The sequence below is a fragment of the Nipponia nippon genome, unplaced genomic scaffold (genome assembly GCF_047370975.1).
Source record: "Nipponia nippon isolate SJK-2023a ecotype South Korea unplaced genomic scaffold, ASM4737097v1 scaffold_1, whole genome shotgun sequence".
Lineage (NCBI taxonomy): Eukaryota > Metazoa > Chordata > Aves > Pelecaniformes > Threskiornithidae > Nipponia > Nipponia nippon.
In genome coordinates, this window is record NW_028262290.1 from 147325329 (window position 1) to 147347694 (window position 22366).

Below are 22366 nucleotides of genomic sequence, written 5' to 3' on the forward strand. Positions count from 1 at the left end.
CGCAAGCAGTTGTATAACTCACTGTCAGTGTCATGTTCCTATTTAAAAGCTGATCCACGTGGTTGATAATTCTTTTACCAGCTATTTATATAGTTCAAGTAAAAGTTTAGAGCCATGAATCAAAGAACTGAGGGAAGAAACTGCTGGCTGGAATGGTGGGAGAAACGGGTTGTGTTCATAAGTTGTGATCCTAGAATAATTTTAACTTTAAACAATAACTCATGCATTTATGTTTGGTTTTGGCTCTAAAATGTACATGGACTGAAATTGTGATTTTTCTTCTTTCTTTTTTTTTAATTGATATGGAGTGCTGGACTGCGGAAGGCATGGGGGCTTTCCCCTTCCCACTCAGAGAGAGAGTTAACTTACTGGGACAGACTCCAAAGTCGTCAGCACCTTCCTAACAGACTGCTTTTTCTGGGGAACAAATTCATTCTCGGGGCACCTCTGTATGCTAAAGATCATCTGTCTTTTGGTCATCGGGTCTGAATCCCACCCTTGGTGGAAAATAATTGTTGCTTCCATCTGAAAGATATTTGTTTAAGTGTAATTTGAAAGTGTTCCTTTGTATAAATGTGTGTAGTGTAAGTGTGTGTCTGTGTTACTCTTAACATAAACATTTCTGTAGTTTTGTTATGTCAGTAAATCAATATTGACTCACCTCAATTGCCTTTCATGCTATTCATTGCATGAATGCTGGCTGATCTTTAGGGTGATCCAGTTCACTCTGTGATGGCATTGTCTGCAAAGATGGAGATGATGTGGGGGTATTGAAGACAACAAGCTCCTTGTACAAAATTTTATTCCATGATTATGAATTATTTATTCACTGACAGTGAGTGGGTACATGTCTCGTGTCAATTCACACCAGTGATAAGAACAGCATTTTCAGAAATTAAGTTGAAATTGCAAGTGCTACCAAACTGCAAGCATCAGGATGTAGACAGATCACAAGATGTAATCAGTTAAAAACCAACAAACCAAACAAGCAAACAAAACAAAACAAAACAAAACAAAAAAACATGAAAAAATTGTTCTTCCCCTGCCCAGCTACGGCCAATTTGGGGGATTTACCTTCCTCTATAACAAAGTCACAGGAGGAAGTTTCTAAAATGAATATTGAAAGTAGAGAGGTTATACTGAAGAAAGATCCCTCTGTGCATGGTATGTCTTTTACACTCCTACAAGCATGCCTTTGCAACAGGATATTGTTGGAGATGGGATACAAAGATAGATGGACCTATTCTTATCAACATCTGGTGTTTACTGTTCAAGAAACTCTGGATTAGACTCACGTGCTTGTGTTGACAAAATTTGGCAGTTATGATTTTCTGTCATTGACTGTCTGTGGACACATATTGCAGCTTAAACTCTAAAAATAGAGTTGGGTGCGAAATGGTTTTCCCCACCCACAAAAGGTTTTTCAGTTTCAAAAATTGTTTCAGTTCCAAACTGGGACAAGATTAAGACAAGATTTTTTTTCTCTGCTGAAATGACTGGGGGGATAGGGAGGCTTATTTGCCCTAGCAAGAAAAGTTCAATAATTAGGGCCTATGTCCGGGATGTATGTGGGAGAAAGATTCAAGTCCTGATGTGTCTTAGGCAGGATGTGAACCTCTGTCCCCCTGAATGCCAGCAAAGCCTCCCAGCATTCGATGATAACTGTTTGCAATGGGAGGGTCTCTCTGCTTTTAATCAGAAATTCCATCCATGACCTGGTAAAGCTGCTCTCTAGGAACTGCAGTGTATGTTCCCGTGAAAAGACTGCCATTTTGAGAAATTAAGACTTTTTTTTTTTTCCTGATGAAAACATTCTCTGCTTAGCAAGTTCCCTACTGTCTTCATACAACAATCTCTTAAAATGCAGTTCTTGTGAACAGATGTCTTCAGAAGTGTGAGATTTTAGGTCAAGACAGATGTCTCGTGAGATTTCAAGACATTAGAAATCTTGCCAGGGCAGATTCCAAAGTTTAGGAACAGCTCTTGCAGTTCTGCTCTTTCTTGAAGATCCCTTTGAGCTGAATTTCAGACCTGATCTTACTCCAAAGTATACAGATCAGTGTGGTGTAATTTTGCCATTCATTATTTCTAGTATTTGTGTTTGAACAGAAGTGTAAAGTGTTTCAAATACCATCAAAATACCATCAGGTCCATGAAAAGTTAATAGTCTCTTACCTGCTTCAGCATTTAGTAAATTGGTAGGAAAACAAAAATAAACAATACTATTTATACTCAAGCATATTGCTGAGAGTGGAGTTATGCTCATTTTCTGTCATACAGTGGTACTCTTAGGATTATAGGATAGCTCAGCTTGGAAGGGACCTTGGGAGGTCTCTAGTCCAGCTTGCTGCTCAAAGCAGGGTCAGCTACAAGGTTAGACCAGGTTGCTCAGCTCTTCAGTGATGTGAGTCTAGCAGTAACTTTGTCTTATTCCAGGATCTAAGCTTGCCCCATAATTAATGACCTCCGTCCTTCTTCCGATGAAAGGTTTTCCCACTGATTCCAGTGAAATCTTTAGCACTGTGGTTGTAGCAGTCTGCATAAACCTGTGATTTTGAAGTGCAGCCTTTGGACTACTTGTGGGGATTAGAGTCTTCCTATGTGGCCATTACATGATCACACAGTCCTCAGAAAAATACAGTATTGGTGGTTGTTTTGGTCAAACCCTGTTATTTCCTGTGGATACACCTGCCACCACAGCAGGGTCTGTTTGAGAACCCTGCTCTGGACTGAAACTTGCATTTGCTTCCAAGCAAAGAAGGTTTTGCTGCTGCTCTGCTATGTGAATATGGCAGTTGTTCAGAGCTGGTTTTCCTTCTCTGGGGACTACCTGCACGTTCACTTCCTCACCTTCATCTTTTCTCCCTAATCTTTTTTTATCCATACTGTTATTGCCAGCATGTTAATGTTAGTACGGATTTTTTTTGGTAACACCTTAAACCACTTTAGACGAATTCTGTAAGACTTCCCATTGATTTCAGTGGGTACGTAGTCAGGATCTTACTGACTCCTCTTCATTCACTTTCCACTCTTCCTGGTCACATAAACTCATGACTAGGCCTCGACTTACTTTGAATTAATTTCTTAGACCCTGATGAATACTTTTGTATTGAGACAAATCAGTACAACTCCAGTACAACTTCTAGTTCAACTGGTGACATCTTAAACTCTGAAGTGTTTCGTTATCAGTCTTTCTTCTGCCTCCATGTCAGTCTGTCTTCATGTCTGCAGTATCTCCATTTGCTAAAATCTTCCCCATATTGTTGTGGACAAAAGCAACTAATTTATGGTGGGTTTTGAGTTTTAGTTCTCTTGTCTCTGAGCATACGTAGAATAACATTTCCTACTTTCACTCACGTAGGGAGAAGTCCTACTGTATCATCATGTAGTTGGGCAGGTTCCTTGAGCTGTACCCCAAACTGAAGTTCAAAGTCCAGGGTTTTCATAACTTTCCATGGAATTAAATGAGGTTCGTAAATTAGTTTTTCTCTGCTGTCTTTCTCCTCTTCAGCTATTGGTCTTGTCTTTGCCCTTATCATGCAGTCTTGGCATACTGTTCAGAAAAGTATTTTTGTAGTTTGTTCCAGCTCTTTTAATTTCTTTGACTGAATATTTGTTTTTAAAAATTTCTTCTTGACAACTGCATTTTCTTCTTTAACCCTTTCTCAGCCTTTATTTTTTTCTCTGTCTGTGTTTTGTAATTGGTTAGCAAAGTTTCATGAATCCTTTGGTGTATAGTCTGAATTAAAGATGTTCTACCAAGTGGGAAGGTTAATTTGAGCCTGTTTTTGAGAAAAAAGAATTACAATTATCATAAAATCATTAATACTTAGAATTGTAGTTTCGGGCTGATTTTGCAGGGGAATGTGATGGGAAGGTCTATATTTTCTTTTGTCTCTGCCTCAGCTTTCCTAGTTTTCTGACAGTCCATTTACTGCTTGTCTGTCTTTTGACTCATGGTCTAGCCCTCCATGTGGTAAGTTACTAGCCATGAACCTTATAAACACCACTGGAAGAAGAACCATTTAATTAACCATGACCAACAGTAACCATCAGTATTTAAATGATATCAGACTTCTAACAGCAAGAGTTGGTCTAAATTGAATCAGATCTAGTTTGCTCTTTTAAAATAACTTTTATGGTTACTTTTGCATGCCTGGGCATAGCTGTGACCTTAAAGGATTGCTCTTTCTCTCCCTGCTTGAACTTCATGATTTCAGCTCATAAAGCACCAAAGAAACCCATTCTTTTAGTAGTATTCTGTCCCTCTTGACATGACTTTCCTGATATTAGCATCTCCTAGCAGACTGTAGGCAATTGAGTGGGTTGCTCTGAAGTTGCTTCTGAGGAATAGTTGGGTGGATTAATCTGGACTGTTGGTCAGTAGTTCATGATGTATTCCACTTGGTCAGTGTACAGCATCAAAGTACAATTTGAAGCAATCAAGTATGGCTTTTTCCATGAAAAGCTGAATGTAGCTTATACCACTTACATGGATTAGCTAGTTTTCATGTTTTCAGATACGTTTCAGGTACATTTCATTTCAAATTTGTAAAACTGAAGATACAGCATTTGGGTTTTGTTGAAATCTTACGATTTATGCATATTTGGAGGATGCACACTCTACATTTTCAGTCGAATGGTGATTTGAAAAGTGAACCGTGAGGGTTAATTTTTTATTAATTTAAAAATTACTGCATTATTTATTATAATTTTGTGAGGTAATATACTTTCTTTAAAATATTATATCATACAGTGTAAATATTTGACTTATCACATGTATTGGAGTGTGTGGCTATAACTCACTAATTGAAAACAAATCTGGTCAGGAACATTATTTGGATATTAACAACATAATGATGACATGACTTACAGATTTCATGAAAAACTATATCAGTCTATGTATATTTAATGAAGTGTGCTATATTTTTCTTAGTATTAAAATCTCTTTATGGATGGACTATAAATCAAAAGCTAAGTTAGAGTCTTGAAATACAACAGCCATATGTTGCCATGGTACTGTAAGTCAAGATAAATGTTAAAGATAATAATGGATATGCATAATAAGGTGTAGCAAAACTGTACTAAGAACCTAATAGATTATTGAATCCCTCATGATTTTTACCACTTTTTCAACACTATTTTAAAATAGCACAGCTTGGTTATAGTATAAATTTTGCTTCTGATATCCAGTAATTCTTATTTTAGCACTGTGATTAATGCTGCATACATGGAGAGAGCTAATGAATTTCTAATAGTGTAATTTTTGTCCATGTCAGCTAATCATATGCTCAGATTGTTTTTTTTTTTTCTTTTTTATTTAAGGTGCAGTTAGTTAAGGATATTGTACTAATCTCAGACACACAATATCCCACTGATGATATTTCTCATTTGTGTAATTGTGTATGATAACATTTTCATGTCATTAAAGTATAAATTCTGTCTTGTCCCATGTATGGTAGCAAAACCTAGTTTTGATCAGCAAGTTCCATTTTTCCAGTCTTTTATGTAAGATAAATCTTTTATGTATGTTTTTTGTATTTCTGTTTTTGGCATTTGATCTATGCTAATATCTGCTTATCATTTAAAGAGGGTAAAATGCTCTCTAATTAGGTGGTTGGTAAAATTTTGGTACTTTGGCTTTCTGTGTTGTTGTTAGCCATGCATAAAATGCTTTCCTATTGATCAGTGTAGAATAGCCAGGGTTTAAACAGCTGACATCTGCTTACTTTAAAAAAAGAAAAAGAAAACAGAATAACAAACCATTTCAGCCTAATCTACCTCAAATGTGTGCATGTAAATGGAGGTCCATCTATTGACCTGCATTCTTTTCAGTTGTGGATTGGTCCACACGGTTTATGAAACCAGGAGGGCTGATTTGAAATGCAGATGTCGAGACAGTGAACTGCACCCTCCCCTTTTTCCTTTGCTGTATCTGTCAGGGTGAAAAATGGCTTGCACAAGGGTCAGTCACCCATACTCACTTAATTACTTTCCTTGGACCTACAGAACTGTCACAAGCTGTGGTGGATGCAGGAGCTGTTCCTCTTTTAGTGCTCTGTATCCAGGAGCCAGAAATTGCTTTGAAAAGGATTGCTGCTTCAACTCTCAGTGATATTTCAAAGCATTCTCCAGAGTTAGCACAGACAGTAGTGGATGCAGGAGCTATCGCTCACTTAGCTCAGATGATCCTGAACCCTGATGCTAAACTGAAGGTACATTTAAAAATTATTTTTTTTTAATCTCCATTATACCAGTCATTACTTGATATTGAATCAAAGACACCAATGTGCATATTTCTTTAGGAAGCTCTTGTTTTGGGCGTTGACAAAGTGTAACTACATAGTTAGTGACAAAGAGTTCTGAACATATTCACAGATTTAGCTACTGGATAAAAACTGCTGCTCTGTGAGGAATAGCTAAACTAATCTCTAAAGTGGAGAGTATGAATTTTTTTTAGAATTATACAGTATATGAAGAATGCAACAGATATTTTTAATAGATAAAATTTGCACAATTCGGTTACAAAAAAGGTTTGGCATACTTAAGATTATACTATAAACCAGTTAATATTAGATGTATTATTGTATTTTAGAATGTACTATCTGATGTGAATAGCTGTTGTCGAAGGTTTAATCACTAGAGTTTAACTGACAAAAAATTGTTTCTTAATATAATTCTTCTGTCTTATTCTAACAGAAACAGAAGACAACATAAAAATGCCACTTCAAACAAATAGATAAAAATTATTTAATATATGGTCTGACTTGCGCACATAAAGATACTTTCTATAGATTTCACTTAATTTTAAATTACAGTTTTAAATGGTATATATATTTTTTCCTTTTTAATACATGGCAAGCTTGAATGGGATAAAACAAAGGAGAAACTTTTATTCAGGAACCAGCGAATGTTCTGTGCCATTATATTCGTGCATGAATTGACTCAGTGAATTGTAAAATAGCTGTAATTGTTTTCCCTATCCTGCTTTGTTTTCCTTGATGCAATAGATTTTTGTGTGCGGGAGGAGTGTGTGTTGTGGGATGTTTGTATACTATTGATTTTATAACAATTTTTATTTACTAGCGTCAGGTGCTGTCAGCTCTAAGCCAAATAGCAAAGCATTCAGTGGATCTTGCAGAGTTGGTGGTTGAAGCAGAAATTTTCCCAGTTGTGCTCACATGCCTGAAGGACTCAGATGAATATGTCAAGAAAAATGGTGCAACTTTAATTAGAGAGATAGCAAAGCATACGCCTGAGGTAAAACCTTGAAAATGCAAATACAAGGTCATATCATTAGATTTTACACTTTAAGTAAAATACAGGATTATTCTGTCATTTGCTTTTTGAAAGGGAGGGCAAATAGCTGTTTGGCATGTTCATTGGAAAAATATGGAAATGCTGATATTATGAGATGTGTATTGAATGTGACTTGGGTTAGGAAACTGGGAATCATATAATGTATACCTAGCTACTTCATTCTGTAAAATATCTGTGCAGAGAGGGAGTTTTAGGCTGACGGTATTGTCAGTCCTAGATATTAAAAATATCATGAGAAAAGCCTCGCAGAAGTCATGATACCAGCTAATAAATGACAGGATCATCCTATAACAATAATAGATGGTGTGTGTCTTTTTTAAAAATCTTCTGGGGTGCTGGGATCACATTTTAATTATTTTTCCAATGACAATGAAGGTCAAAAGTTCTCTTAGTTATTATTAAACTGACAGTAGTTTCTTTTATTAGCTTGAGTTTGTAATTTGAGTCTCAGCATTTGCAGTGCTTTTGCCAATAATTGACACAGGAAGGTGGGGATGTTTGGCAAAGTCAATACACAATAAATAGGAAAAACAAACAATTATAACTATGTTAATCTGTCAGACCATAGAGATAATTAATAGGCTCTCAATATGACTCTGGAATGAAATACAAGCAATGTATTATTTGTGGAACGAACACGCTAATGCTGAGCACAGCCATTTCAGAATCATGATACTAGCTTAACAATCGAGACGTGTTTAAACATGAATATTGTGCTGTTTCTTCAGCCTGCTAGTCTTGAAGCTGCTGGTGATTAGAGGTTGCAGTCTTGTCACATTTCCTGCTTTCTCTCTGCACCTCATGAGCAATGCAACTTCACTTTCTCAACAAAAGTGAAGAAAGTATCATTATCAAAGGGGGGCACTAGAGTCTGAAGCCAGAGGCCAAACTCACAAGACTGCAGGTCTCAGAAGAGCTGCTTGCACAGGATCCTCCACGCAAGGGGAACTGGCCACTCCAGCAGCTCTCCAAAGGAGCTGTAGGAGGTATCTCAGTGACTCCCAGTGAGAAGTCAAAAATCCACGTTCGACTTTAGAGTGACAGTGATCTCTGTCCATGTCTGAGCGACTCTATTCAAGCAACACATGTTGCAGCAGAGACAGATTGGCAAACGATATTGCTTGAGGAGTCGGCTGTGTCAGTCATGGGAGCGTTGTGGCTTTTGGATCTCAGCTCTCTATCTGCATATGCAGTAAAATTCACGTGAAGGTGAGGATCTGGGGGACTTGCAATGCGGCCTGAGGGTCACAGCACCAGGGAGAGTGTCTGCGCAGGAGCTCTCTGTACGCGGCTGTGCCCAGATGTAGGACTTGGTCATCACTGGCTGCAGTTCACAATCATGTGAAGAGTTTTTCCTAAGTAATAACTTTAAGTTTTATCTAGCTGTTTCATGAAAAGCAATCCCCTTTTAAAGGCTCTAAGGCAACAGTGGATTTTATGTTTATATAAATCAGCTGGACTGGAAATCCACAAGCCTCAGTTTTGTTAATTTGATTTTGGCTTTTAAGAACGTGTTTCTTTTGCTTTGGTATCTTTGGAAAAATGTGATATACCTACCACGATAAAAGATATCATAATATGAAATTATTTTAATTTCTGTGCATTGTTGGTATCATACATACACTACTGCTGTCCCTCAAGTGACGTGAGAAGTGATACCTTTTGGAAAGAAACATGTTGCATGACTTGATACACACAGCAAGCATCATAGACTGTGGACATGATTATCATTTATAAGCAAGGCTATATAATTTGGCGTTCTGGGGCAAACTCCATTGCCCATCCAGTGTGTTCCCGGACACCTCCCTCAATACCCTAACATGGCAGAACGGTGTAGTCGAAGTCAGTTTAGCACATCCAAGACAGTTGTCTTTGGCCTGATGCCTCAGTAGGGGGATCCACAAAGGCTTCATGCTGCAGAGGTTATCTAGAATGCAGGCGAGAGGAGGAGTGGGCCTTTCCCTCTGTCCCTGCACAGAACATATGATGTTGGCTTGGGAATGAGTGGGCATGAGTATGAAAGAATATCTGGCTCAGTAGGTGCATCTTCAAGGGCATTCATGTATTTGGCTGTCATTTGCATGATTCTTTGGTGTATACTAATGGAGTTGAGAATATGTCATTCCATGCTATACAGCATCAAGAATTCAGAGTCCCGATTTCCTTGCGGTAAAGTCAATCAAAAACAGAGTAGGAAAACAGCTTCATTCCTGAGAATGTCAAGCTGCACTTAGCGCCCAACAGCCTGTGTGATGCATCGCTCTTATTCCAGCTTTATTTTGTAAATCAGGAGCAATACATTTAAAGACTTTTCTAATGTAGTGCTTTATGCCTGTTGATAGTTCACAGTATCTAATCTCTTCCGTTTATCTTTTCAGCTTTCACAGCTTATAGTAAATGCAGGTGGAGTTGCTGCTGTGATTGATTGTATTGGCAGCTGCAGAGGGACTGTCAGACTGCCTGGCATCATGATGCTTGGTTACGTAGCAGCTCATTCAGAGAACCTGTCAATGGCAGTGATTGTCTCCAAGGTTAGTTATCACTTTGTTGTCTTCCTATAATTCTTCAGTGGTATTCTGAGAAAGAGGTACACATTAACATAGGGAGAGAATGTATTTTGTGACAGAATTATATACTTGCTGTTGATGAATGCACTTTCTCCTACTATTGCTGCTTGCTGTGGCTGAAATTATGTGGTAACCTGATCAAAGTGTGTCTTTATGAAGTTGAACCTTTTGTAAAATGTCCTGGATTAGTTATGAACATCCATTTGTATTACAGTATATGATTTTTCTGTGTTGCAATTGCACGGGTACAGAAAATAAGTCAGTGAATTTCTATGGTCTATTTCCTCTTAAAATGAATATTTGTGGCTACATCAAAACCCTTTTTGAAACGAGAATGTTTAACGGCACATTCTTCATTGCACTAGCATGACTCTCCTAGTGCCGCTAGAGCAGTCCTGCAGCAGGAATCTTCAGGCTTGAAAAGACCTCAGTTTCTAGTGTAGCATGGTTTGATTCAGTTGTGCAAGTGACATTTCAAATGAGATAAGCTATACATTTTCAGGTTTAAATAAATTCTGCTGGGCAATGATATAGATGGGAGAGAATTTGCAATATTCGCAATAGGTGAAATTAGTGCCTGACATAATATTCTGATGTGAATAATGCTAACTAATGACAGGAGGAAGGAAGTAATTTCACTGGGTATTGTTGGCCCATTTTCACACTATGCCATTCATTTAAAATATACTATATGAGTGGAAGCAATGAAACAATAAAAACAGAGGAACAGAAATGTCTTCGAGTAGGAATGCAAGTTAAAAAATGGAAATTGCTACAACATAACATCAACAGGGAAGGTAGGAGTGATCAAAAAAATGTGCTTCTGCATTTGAAAACTAAAGAAATAGGCACTTTTTTCTTGCCCTCTCTGGAAGCCGTTCTTCTCTGGATGTGTCTCTGTCTCTCCACTTTCAGGGATGCCTAGAGCAAGTATGCTCCTGCTATTGAGTGCTTGACATTAAGTGGGATGAATCCAGGATTAAGTTCATGAGGAAGCACCTAAGTGATAAATTTTTGAAGAGTAATAATGGTTGCTACCATAACTGAATGGGAGTGCAGTGATAGATTTTGTAGGGATCTGTGCAAACTCTCATGAAATTAAATATTTTAATGAATGATGCACAAAAGAAACCCAAATAAACCCAAAAACCATTTAAAAAAAATTTGCCACAGGGGAAACTGAGCTTGTGGAATGGTACGTAGTGCTGAGGACCTGGCTTGGTAAACTGGAACCATTTGAAAGAAATGCACTGTGGCATAACCACATGCAGTTACACATCTACGATGTTAGGCTGTGAAGTGATAGCTCCATTCTGCGGTACTGTATCCTGGAAAGGATGAATTTTGAAAAATGATTTTTGGGTTCATACTGGACAAATACTTCATTGTGGTCTTCTGCTGTAGTGCAGTGGCAAAAGAAAAAGACAATTCAGTCCTTTGCGGTATTAAAGAGTGGAAAAGGAAGCATTATTGGAAAAGAGAAGTTAATCTATCTATAGTACTAGTGCATAGAGTTCTATTGTCTGTATTTGAAAAGGATCTTGAAAAAAAACCCGAAGAGTGTGCAGAAAAGACTAAAAAATGATCCATGGGATGGAGAAAAAGGTTTTCTAGTTAGAGGTTTAGTAGCCTTGCCTTACCTAAAATAGCATGAAATAATTCCTATTGAAGTATCCTGGCATAAAATACCAGCTACTAAGTAGCTCCATAATCCTGTGGAGAAAGGACAAAGACTGTGACCCTGAACCAGAAGAACTTCAGTAACAGATGGATGTGAATGAGATATTCTCCATCTCTTGATGTCTTCAAATCAAGAGTTGAAACCTTTCTGGAAGTGATTGGATGAGTCAAACGTGAACTACTGGACTCAAGAAGAGGTTGATAAGTTGTGATTTAGTGCTGTGGACAAAAAAAAAAAAGACTCAATGATTGAGCCCTTCTGGTCTTAAACTGCTTTCATAGATTCATAAACACTCAAATTCTTTTATTTTCAGTCTGACAAAACTGAAGCCTTTACTTTTAGTGCAACCTGAATTGTGTTATGTGTTCCTTTTATCCCTTAAATTTGTGTCTTAGCTCAAACTGCCTTCTGACTTAGAACATTGAATCTGTTTCTCTCTTTCTTTAACTAGATTTATTAAGATTTATTCAAAATTCTTGCTAGTCATGATGTTGTAAAAATATGACACCACTAGCATGTGTTCTCTTATAGCTTATTTTAGAAGAAGGGTGTAAATAAAGAAACATTATCTAACAGTCTCTATCAGTTTCAAGTTGTCCTTCCCTGGTGTAGATTTCCACAGGTTGTGCTTTTGATTAATGCTGCAGGGAATACCACCACTCTGTGCCTGCTTGATAGAAGAACCTGAAGATCATATTAAGGCGGCAGCTGCCTGGGCCCTGGGACAGGTTGGAAGACACACGCCTGAGCATGCACGTGCTGTTGCAGTAGCAAATGTGCTACCCACACTGCTTGCTATGTATATGGACACACGCAGTTCGGAAGATCTTCAGATGAAAGCAAGTATATTAGTAGTATCTGCAGTATGAGATATTTATTGTAATCGACAGGTCTAAGTGCTTAAAAACTACTAAATGGTATGTGCTTTTATTGATGTTCATCGAGTCACAGATTTCCTGGGTGTAGAGTGTCCAAAGACTGTGTGTCATTTGTTAGGACTGGCTGTCCCTAACGGGTGTGCATGTGGTACATACCAAATGATATGGTACAGCCACAGCAGTCTAGTCCCTCATTTTCTTCCCAGTTTAGATTAGAGTTGCATACACCTATAAATGCTATAATTTCTTGTGAGTGACTAATTTCTAATTATCTACTTTTTTTTTTTTGAAGTATAAGCTCTTGTACAAAATATTATAGTCCTTGTAGTAGATTCGCTTACATTTTTATTATTATAATAAAACTGTAACAAATACTCAAAGCTCTGCTCTTGAAAACATGCAACTGCTCAAGTTTAGAGCCTTCCTTGTGTGGGAGCTAGTAGAGTTGCAGTTTGGTAAGGTGTATTTTTGAGTGACAGTAAATGAATCAGCTGAAGAGTATAATATGACAGGATAGGGTCTCCCCTGTTGTACTATGCTTTTGTACATTCCACTGAAGTATAACATTCCAGATCTGTAAAATACCTTTTGTATAGTCATTTTCAGTGGTCACCAAAATATCAAGGCCAAATTAGCTGTACCTATAATCCTACCCAAGAAGGTCGTGACTGCTTGTAGCAGACAGCATTGAGTCTGTTTTCAGAAACGAAGCGCTGATGTACAACTGTTTCACTCTCTCTTTCCCTCCCTGCCTGGGCGGTACTGCACTTTGCTATCCCAGACCAGCAGACTCTCCTAGTAAGCCAGTTCTAAAATACAATCTTTTAAAATGTGTTTTGATTTAGCTTTCTTATTGTATTACAGTACTTCAATTTACTTAAAGGGTCTACTCCTGCTTCCATTGTAGTCAAAGGAAAATTGCCATTACTTTGACCATAGATAACATAATAAGAATGTGATGCACTGTAGGTTTTGAGGTTTAATAAATCTAAGTAGAAAATTGATTCTTTATTAAGTGACCTGATAGATATCGTAGTTTTTATTCAGAAAATGCTGTTCGAGAATTCTGATCAATTTGCTTTTTTGATCAGACTTCAGTGATATATAACATGAGTTCTTGTTTTCATTGATGTCTTACTAGAGAAATTTTATTTTGCATTTCAATAGACTAAAAAAGCCTTAAAGAACATCCTTCAGAAATGCACGTATCTTCCAGCACTTGAACCATTGCTGCATGATGCCCCTCCCAATATTATGAAATATATTGTTGGGCAGTTTAGCAAGGTAAGAAAAGGCTCTGCTTGATGAGTAATACGTTAATTGTTTTCCATTTAGCAAGGAAGCTATCTTTCCAAAGATGAAGTCTCCCTAAAGGTCTCAGTTGTTTTCTCAGGATCCCCAAGCATCCCCTGCAGAAGCAGTTTGGAGCATCCCCTTCTTTTGTCTGATAAAGCTGGATACTGTTTCATCTGGAACCTGCCGTAATTCATCCTAAGACTTGGAAAACAGTTGCTTATAAGCAAGGTGGTTTTTTCTTCCTTGCCTCTTGAGATTAAGTGGGATATTAACTCATGTGCAAATATTTTCACTGAGCCAATGTATCACATAAATCCCAGTCACATCTGTTTTAGATAAAGTACAAGCTATCTGTACAGGAGTGTCTTAAGTCAGGTATTTTACAATAATCTAGAGTATAAAAGCTTCACCACTTTTATCCTCATTAATTTTTAGTCTCAATTAAGTAAGTGTAAAAATCCCAAATCTTTTCTCATCCCTCTCAAAATTTGAACCTGTTTGTTGTTAATTACATTGTTGATTTGAGCGCAGCATGTAAAAGGTGATACAATCTAATAAAAATATTTCAAATTATTTAAGTAATTCCTTAAGGAAATTTCCAGTGTCTGCAATGTTCACCGGCTGTTGAGAATCCTGCTCAACTATAGACTCTTTTGTACAAAACTCTGTCGTGTAATCTGTTAGCAGCGGGTACCAGGCTCTCTTGGTGAGATGTGCTTTCTGGAAGTGGCCAAGTAAAACACCCTTGATATTCAGTTCTGATTATCACAGATCTGGAAGCACTACTGTTTGTAGTGCAGATTCCTGATTACATTGCCACACTTAGGTTTGTCCTGTCTTCTTGCTAAGTCTGTACAAAGACTGGAGATTTGCTCAGAATCTGGTGCCTTTTGCTTCTGTGTGCTGACTGGAGCTATTAGTGAGCTGAGTGCATAGTAACTGGTTACCCAGTGTATAGATTTGAATGTTGTTTGCTGTTGAAGTGGTTTTGTACCCTTCATATCAGCTGATGTTTTGTTTTGTTTCGTTTTTCTTCTCCTGCAGTGTATTAAACAAACTGTACTTGTCTGGCATTTGCTCTTCTGAAGTATACATTTAAAATTAAGTTCTCTGCAGTAAAAGCATTTTTCTCTCCTGTACCATAGCTTGGGAATTTCCTATTCTTAGACCTGCGGTGTATTACTTCTGTTGGCTTATTTATAGCACAGTAAAAGCCTTATTTCTGAGCTGTGCTTCAGAGTGAGATGCTATCCGTTCTTGGTGCTGGACTGTGTCATTTTAGCATTATCCTTTTCAGGGTCTGTGCAATTCTGTGCTGTCTCAGTTTGGACTGGGGGAAGGGACTGTGTCTCAGAGGTGCTGTCTGTCTTTAGGGCCTCTTCCAAGAGAGTTTTCTGCTGTCTTATCCAGCCTGGGAGTCACAGTGGGGAGGAGGAAGGCAGGGAAAGGGCCATATCCTGTCTCCTTGCTAGTTTCTTCTTGTGGGAGATATGTGGAAACAGCCGTCTTTTCAGTTCCCGCAACGGAACGATCACAGTTGTTCCTGGCACTTGTATGGAGCATAGAGTAGGGGGAAGTCTCTATGCTCCCCTGTTTTTTCTTTACCTGTCTGTTGATTTTGTACAGGCTAGAGGGACCAGAGAAATGAAGGCTGTTTGCCTATATGCATGCCAGAAATCTCATCCTTCTTTCCCTTCATCCTTTTAGGCAATCCCTTCCTCCTTCAAGGCTCTTGTTTTACACTGATACAGTCAAATTTATGGCTTGATTTGTCTGACCAGTGTGAAGGCATACAAAATGCTTTTGCTCCCCTAGTATGTAACTCAGAGTTGGTTTGAAACCCATCTGGTTTTGTTGTAGATGCAGCTGATGTCTTGCATTATCTCTCTCTCTCTTTTTTCTTTTTTCTTTTTTTTTTTTTTTTTAATATTTTTGCAGCCCTGTGGGCCTATGGACTACATGCTGTCATTCTCCCTTGCCTGGCCCAGCCCCCACCTCCCTCCTTCCCTCCCTCCCTCCCTCCCTCCTTCCCATCCTCTGGACAGAGCTGCATATTGGCATCACTCAGGGAGCGCAGAATGTATTGTCTGATTATTTCTGCTTCTCATCCCCTTTGGCTGCAGAAACTTCACATTTTTGCTTTGTGTGTTTGTGTGTGTGCGTTTGTAAAAGGCTTCCATGGCTACACAGTGTGTTGTAGGATTTTAATATCTAGGAATTTAATAGTAGCATGTAATGCTTCAAGGCTGCATTGTTCACTTGCAACAATTCTCAGTATTGTTTTCATCTATACTAGATCATTATAATGATATAAAATTGTGCTCTACAATTAAACTCTGGAAATTGACATAAAAGACCTGAATAACTTGGTTTAAGTGGAACAGATGCTGTTGTTATGCCGTCTTAGTGTTCTGGTTTTATTATCTATTTAATCTCCGCAATCATATTGTCTCTGTAGGAATAATTCAAGAAATATTATTTACATAAAGATAAATATTCAGTTTAGTATTTTTATATATAGTATGTATTAAAGTACATGTTAAATTATGTTATAACCATAAAGGGCTGGTTTATGATTTTTTCTCTGTATAACTGGGTGTTAAAATACAGTAGTCATTACAGATGTTGTACCTCTGATGTGTTCCATTTTATCTGTCCTCTGAATTAAAAACAGATAAGCAATATTTGAGCCTGGTAGCGTAGAGATTCCTTTAAAAGAAAATGTTCTTTTTTTTTTTTTTAATGTACTTTTCTGTGTGTAGGTGTTACCACATGACAGTAAAGCACGTCGTCTCTTTGTAACAACTGGTGGACTTAAAAAGGTTCAAGAAATAAAAGCAGAACCTGGGTCGCTTCTTCAGGAATATATCAACACTATTAACAATTGCTATCCAGAGGAAATAGTAAGGTAAGGAAAATGAAGTTTAAAAAATTCATACTTGTAACGTTGTTAGATGTTTTTCTCAGGAACAACACAAAGCAGGGATTTAAAATATTAATTTAACTTCTACATTAGTTTTGTTTTTCATAAAACAGCACAACATTTGGTTAACTGTCCCAGTGGTAACACAACTGTTAGACACATACTTTTGAATGCCTTTTCTTTTCTGATTGTTTTTGGGATCAAATTTCTTTGTCTGTAAACAAAGGCCAAATAATCAGGCTCTTGCAGGAAACTGGGGGAGAAAAGTCAGTCTTGCACTACCCAGACAAACTCCGAGACTTCAGCACAACCGCTCTCATATTAATGAATGTCTGTGGGAAGTTTAGTTTATCTTGGTAACTTATTTATGGATTACTCAGGCTCCAAACTACAGGTATTGGTGAATCTTTGCTTGCATCCTCGACTTCCCTAAGAGCCTGTCTGATAGCGTATTCAGAGGCTCCTTTGAAACTTCCTCTGATGTGCAGAGGGTCCAGAGGCTCTCCTGCACGGTCGCTCTGCCCACAGCTGCCCTTCCTCCCCCAGCCTCATCATGAGGCTTAAGTGTTATATAAAAGGACCATACACCAGCTGTCTGCACCAAGTTGAACTTTGCCCTTAATGAATACAGAAACACTATTAAATAGCTTACAGTCAAAATGTCACCATCCTAAATTGTAATAATGAGAGAAATGCCCTCCTAGATTCTAGATATCCATTTACCAGTCCTTCACTCCATCAACACATCAAAAGGATGCTGTACTCGTGCACTCCCTCTACAGGCTCTGAAAATCTGCATCATCAATTTTAATTATAGCAACAGAGTTCTTCAGCTAATAGTAGCTGCAAACTAAGTCACACAAAATGAAGCCACGAGGAAAAGCCAGTGGCTGTCAAATGGGTAAAGCAAAATGATAAAGAAACTTTATTCTGCAGCTACAAATACTAATACTTCAGAGGGAAAGAGGACATTGGCTTACACTTTTCTGGATATAATTAATGTTTCTTTGTTACAGCTATTTTTTTTGCCCTGTAAATGAAACAAGGTTACTTATGTAGGCTGGGATGTAATAAAGAAAAGGGCCCCTTCGAGCATCTCCAGCTTGCCTCTTTGTGCTACTGCCTGATGCTGGTTGTGCTGCCTGAGGCACAGCTGCTATAATAGACTCCAGCTCTGGGTTTGTCCTGGAGACCTGTTATTTTAGGCTGTTTGTAGACTGAGTACAATAATGCATTGAAAAGTTAGCTTTACAATCCGAGAACTAATATGAGTTTTAAGAAGAGTTACATTGTGCAGAAATCATCCAGAAAATGAAAATCAACATGGTAAATGGATCTTCCTTCAGTGTGAAAACATTGGGGATTTCTACTTGAATACAATTTAGGCATGCATTAGATGGAAGTGTGTTCCTCTCTCTTTATAGTTAAAGCTTCCAGGGCTCAAAGATGACAATTTACGTGCCTGCAAAACCAGAAATGTACCGAGATATGTGTTTTTAGAATAACATGGTAATAAATTTCAGATACTCTTAACCTGGAAAACAAGAACTAAATGCAGCTTTGGTGATGCTTGCATACTGGAAGCATGTAGTTGGTCCATTGTGCAAAACCAACTGAATGACAGCAGGACAATAATGGCACCACAGAGTCCTACTCTAATGAAAACCTATTGGATAATCTCCATCCTTGAGTTGGCATTAGAGACAGAAGGTCATTGTGATAAATTTTTTTGTTCCGGAATCAATGTCTCTTGCATTGATGTAGACTTCACATTAGCTTTGGGGTGTGTGCTTATGTTTGACGAACAGCAGTAGACTGTTGTCGTCTGGCAGCCTATGGTTCTGTGTAAACTCATCCTTTTTTATTAAAGGCCATAATTTCAAAGAAGTTAACATCTACAGTTCTCAGTAAAGACAATGCTTATGGCTGCTGAACCTATCTAAAAACTAGCCACTTACCTGCATGCCCTAACGGAAGCTAAACATATTTTTGAAAACCTGACTTCCAAGTATAAATGATAACATAAGTTGAAAAGCAGGTGCTTAAAACATTATAGGAGAATAACTGTAGAATTCCTTGACCAGTGTTTAATGCAAGGATTTTTTCCTGATCAATAGAAATATGAATAGTGTTTCATTACTTAGCACAGAGCATGCCTTGTAGTCTAATGCACAAACAAAATGTTTCTCTTTCAGGTATTATTCCCCTGGATATTCTGAGATGCTTCTGGAAAGGGTGGAAAATTACCATCCAGTTTTATAAACTTCAATTTTTTATTAGAGCTGTATTTCACATTTATGCCTTTATGACTGTAATACAAATACAGCTGTTGAAACTCGTTTGATTCTGAAATCTCCTTCTACTGTTTGAACTACTGAAAGAGCTCAGCAATTCCGGCAAGCTATATTTTGTTCTTTCTAAACTTGTTTGTTGCTAAGTTTTTGTTCCTTTTGGTTTTTCTCTCACATTACTACCAGATACTGCAGCATATATGAATGGAATTTCATGCAGGGGTGATGATTTATCACAGAAGCTTTTTTAGAATCAGTCATTTCCTTTTCCTTCCACAAGAAAGGTTTGTTATTATCTCATTCAAATTTTAGCCTTCTCAGTACTGTAACCATTTTCCCCTTTTGCCTTTGCATATTGTTTAGAGCTTCCCAAGCTTGATGAAGGGGAAAAAGCTGGCCCCTATGCTTTTTCTAATTATGGAATCCGTTCTGCACTCAGATATCTCCCGGTGCTACCTTTCAGAAAGTAAAGCGATGTGATTTTGCATCTCCAAACATGTTAGTAGCTGCTAAATAAAGAAATAATCCAATCTGATGATGATAAAAGGGCTGAATTCTGCATGATATGATAGCGTGGTGGTCCTGGCATGGTAGATAATACATCTTCTGCAAAAGTACCTCTAATTAAGGCAGGATTCACTGTGGAGGGAAGGAGCAATCCACTGTTTGGTGTATGCATCATTGTTCCTCTTGGAAAGGACAGAGTGGACTTAGAACTTCCACGGGCACAAAGGGAGAACACTGGGAGGTTTGGCTCCATTTGGGTCAGCAGCAAATTTGTGTGGCTCAGAAGAGAGGAGAATTGCTTGGCTGCAGGAACACTGTCAGCAAAGTTCTGAGCACATTCAGAGAAAACCTGAGGATACTTGAGTCCCACTGATTTGAGTGATGGGACTAAGGCTGCTCAGTACTTAGTCTTCAAGAGCTGAAATTGCTGCAGAATTGAGTTGAAACACACTTGGAACTTAGTCTTGAAGTTGCAGATCACATCGACATGGAGGTTATTGCAGGTAGGAGCTCTTGCCTGTCTGTAGAACATTCTGGAAATATTTTTGCCTTCTTATGTAGAGTGAAAAGACTTTTACATTCTGCTTACTCCTCTGGTGTACTATAGCAGCAGGAAGCTGCATACAACCCTTTAGTATTCCCCAATATGTAACTGTCATTTACCCTTTTTTGTTCTTCTAACCATTTTTCTTTTCCTCTTATGCAGCAGTTTGTTTTTTTGGTTTTTTTGGTTTTTTTTCCCCCAAAGAGTAATAAACAGTGTTTCTAGAACGGGATGTTGAAATACTGGCAGCCACAAGGAAAGACAATATTTGAAAACCCCCACAGGAGAGAAACTTGTCTACTTTCTTAAACATATTAACTGAATGTGTTTATAAAACAGGGATAGTCTCTTCTATTACTCGTAAAACAGGAGCAAAGACTTACTGCAGTTGGAAATGATTTAGAGTGGCTTTTCTCTGCCAGTTTCCAAATGACTATTTTCTTTTATTCTTGTCAGCATATTTTTCAACAGTTCACAAAAACGTTGATGGGCTATCTTGTGTTAAGGTTTAATTCTACAGAGGGCTGTGCTCCTGCTGTGAGGTACTTGGTGCTCTCGGACTCTGCTGTTCAGGAGGAGCAGGGGATGCACAGTACCTTGCTGTATGGAGCCGAACTGAGATGGAAACTGTTGGTGTCGTGAATGCTGGTATAGAAACCACACCAGCTGGGTTCTTTCCTTAGCCCACATCAGAGTGAAAAGTCTTGGAACTGACTAGCTTCTACCAAATGCCTTTTTGTTTTTGGTGTTTATATTCTGACATTACTAATGCTAGGACACTAGTGGAAAAACATTAGGTCTATTAAAAAGATTGTTGTAATACTCAGTAATTTTCTCACATGCATTGTGGATATTTAAAAATCAGATCTTGTACAGTCTCTAAAAGAAAATGTAATGGAAGGGCTTCCAGACAGTCTTGAAGGATCTGAAGCCTTTATTTTCCCTAACGGAAGAGAAACGGTGCAGAGGGCTGAATGCAGTTGCAGTGCAGATGGGAGGCAGGGTAGGCATGGAGCTGAGTACCCATAGCTGCATCGTGTGCTTGGGAGCACACCCACGCCACACAATGCTAATGTATATGTTTTGTGCAGAGAGAGCAAAGAGGCTTCAGTCCCCTGACAAATGTGCTCCTGCTGTGTCACACTGTGCTACACTGTAAGGATTCCACAGGGTTAAATTTCAATGCCTAAACAATTTGTTCACAGTCTTTTCACAGTCTTTTTCTGATTCCTGACAAAGGAAATGATTGCACAAGGCAAACCTTCAAAGCGATCTGATTGTGCAGAGCACAATCGAAATCAGACCTAGCATAAATACATCTTTACACCAGCTAGGCAGTTCTGTCCTAGGCCAGTGGCTGTTTGGCCTCTTCTCGCAGGACTCTCCTGAACGATGCCACATCCCGTTAGGCTGTGGCAGTGCAAAGTCCTCTCCCATGTACCCTGAGACCCCCTCAGCTCTCCTGTGCTGGCAGGCTGTGTCCCTGCATTGTACGTACACCTTGTGGCTGGAGGCTTCCCTGGAGCTACGCGTCTGCACAAGGCAGATCTCGCCCTTTACAGCAGAATTATCGCTAATTTGTATTTTAGGCTTACATTACTAGGGCAAGAGTTGCTTTTTTTTTGTAGTGTTTCACAAGCTCTGATGTACAGCGTTTCTCTTCCAGCCTCTCATTTGGCTTAAGTCGTCATCTAAAACTATATTAATGTTTGTAATTGCTACTCTGGCAGGCTTCAAGTGTGTATCATTTGTCTCAATTTCATAGAATAAAATGTAGATTTGCATTTTAATTCATTGTGTAAACGGTGTTTTCATGCTAGTTTGTGACTGGGATGCCAGAGAAGATGAAGAACAGGCTCATTTTGCAGCTTGAGCCTGACGCCACCTTTGGATGTTTGTCTCAGCTTACCACTCCACAGTGCCTACTTCTGAGCTTAGGACATACAAGCATTTCAAGTAAGAGTCCTCTCACAGAGGTGGCTTATTAAGACACACAAAGAAAATTAAGCCAGTGCTTTGGCAGAAATAAATGTAAGCAGAGACAGCCCTTAAATAATTTTGCCAGTTCCTTTGACTGCAGCATTGGGACTTTTCAACGCAAGTCTTTAAAGATCTTCTCTGGGGGCCCGAGCCATGATTTTTGTCTACATTACTACAGCTATTATTACATCTACAGATGTAAACCAGGGCCTTGAAAGAACATGTGGATGTGTAAAACTTTACCATATTTCATTCAGTGGATGGATTAACTGGCCTACAAAAGCTCCATTCTTTATCTGAATGACTGGAAACCAAGAGGATCTGAAAAGGGGAAATTCAAGGGGTTCAACTCTTGTGCATATAATATGTTCTGCATTTC

At 38.4% G+C, this 22366-nt stretch overlaps 1 protein-coding gene across 2 annotated transcripts in view; it reads left to right on the forward strand.

Annotated features, from left to right (window-relative positions):
- Positions 1–21797, forward strand: part of SPAG6 (sperm associated antigen 6) — a 38032-nt gene extending 16235 nt beyond the window's left edge. For both annotated transcript variants that reach the window (XM_087776630.1, XM_087776637.1), the window contains 7 exons: positions 6010–6215; positions 7087–7260; positions 9699–9851; positions 12216–12407; positions 13614–13730; positions 16505–16650; positions 18861–21797. In XM_087776630.1, the coding sequence (XP_087632756.1) occupies positions 6010–6215; positions 7087–7260; positions 9699–9851; positions 12216–12407; positions 13614–13730; positions 16505–16650; positions 18861–18927 (1055 nt within the window). In that variant the 3' untranslated portion in view covers positions 18928–21797. The remainder of the gene's footprint in view (positions 1–6009; positions 6216–7086; positions 7261–9698; positions 9852–12215; positions 12408–13613; positions 13731–16504; positions 16651–18860) is intronic.
- Positions 21798–22366: the final 569 nt, after the last annotated feature.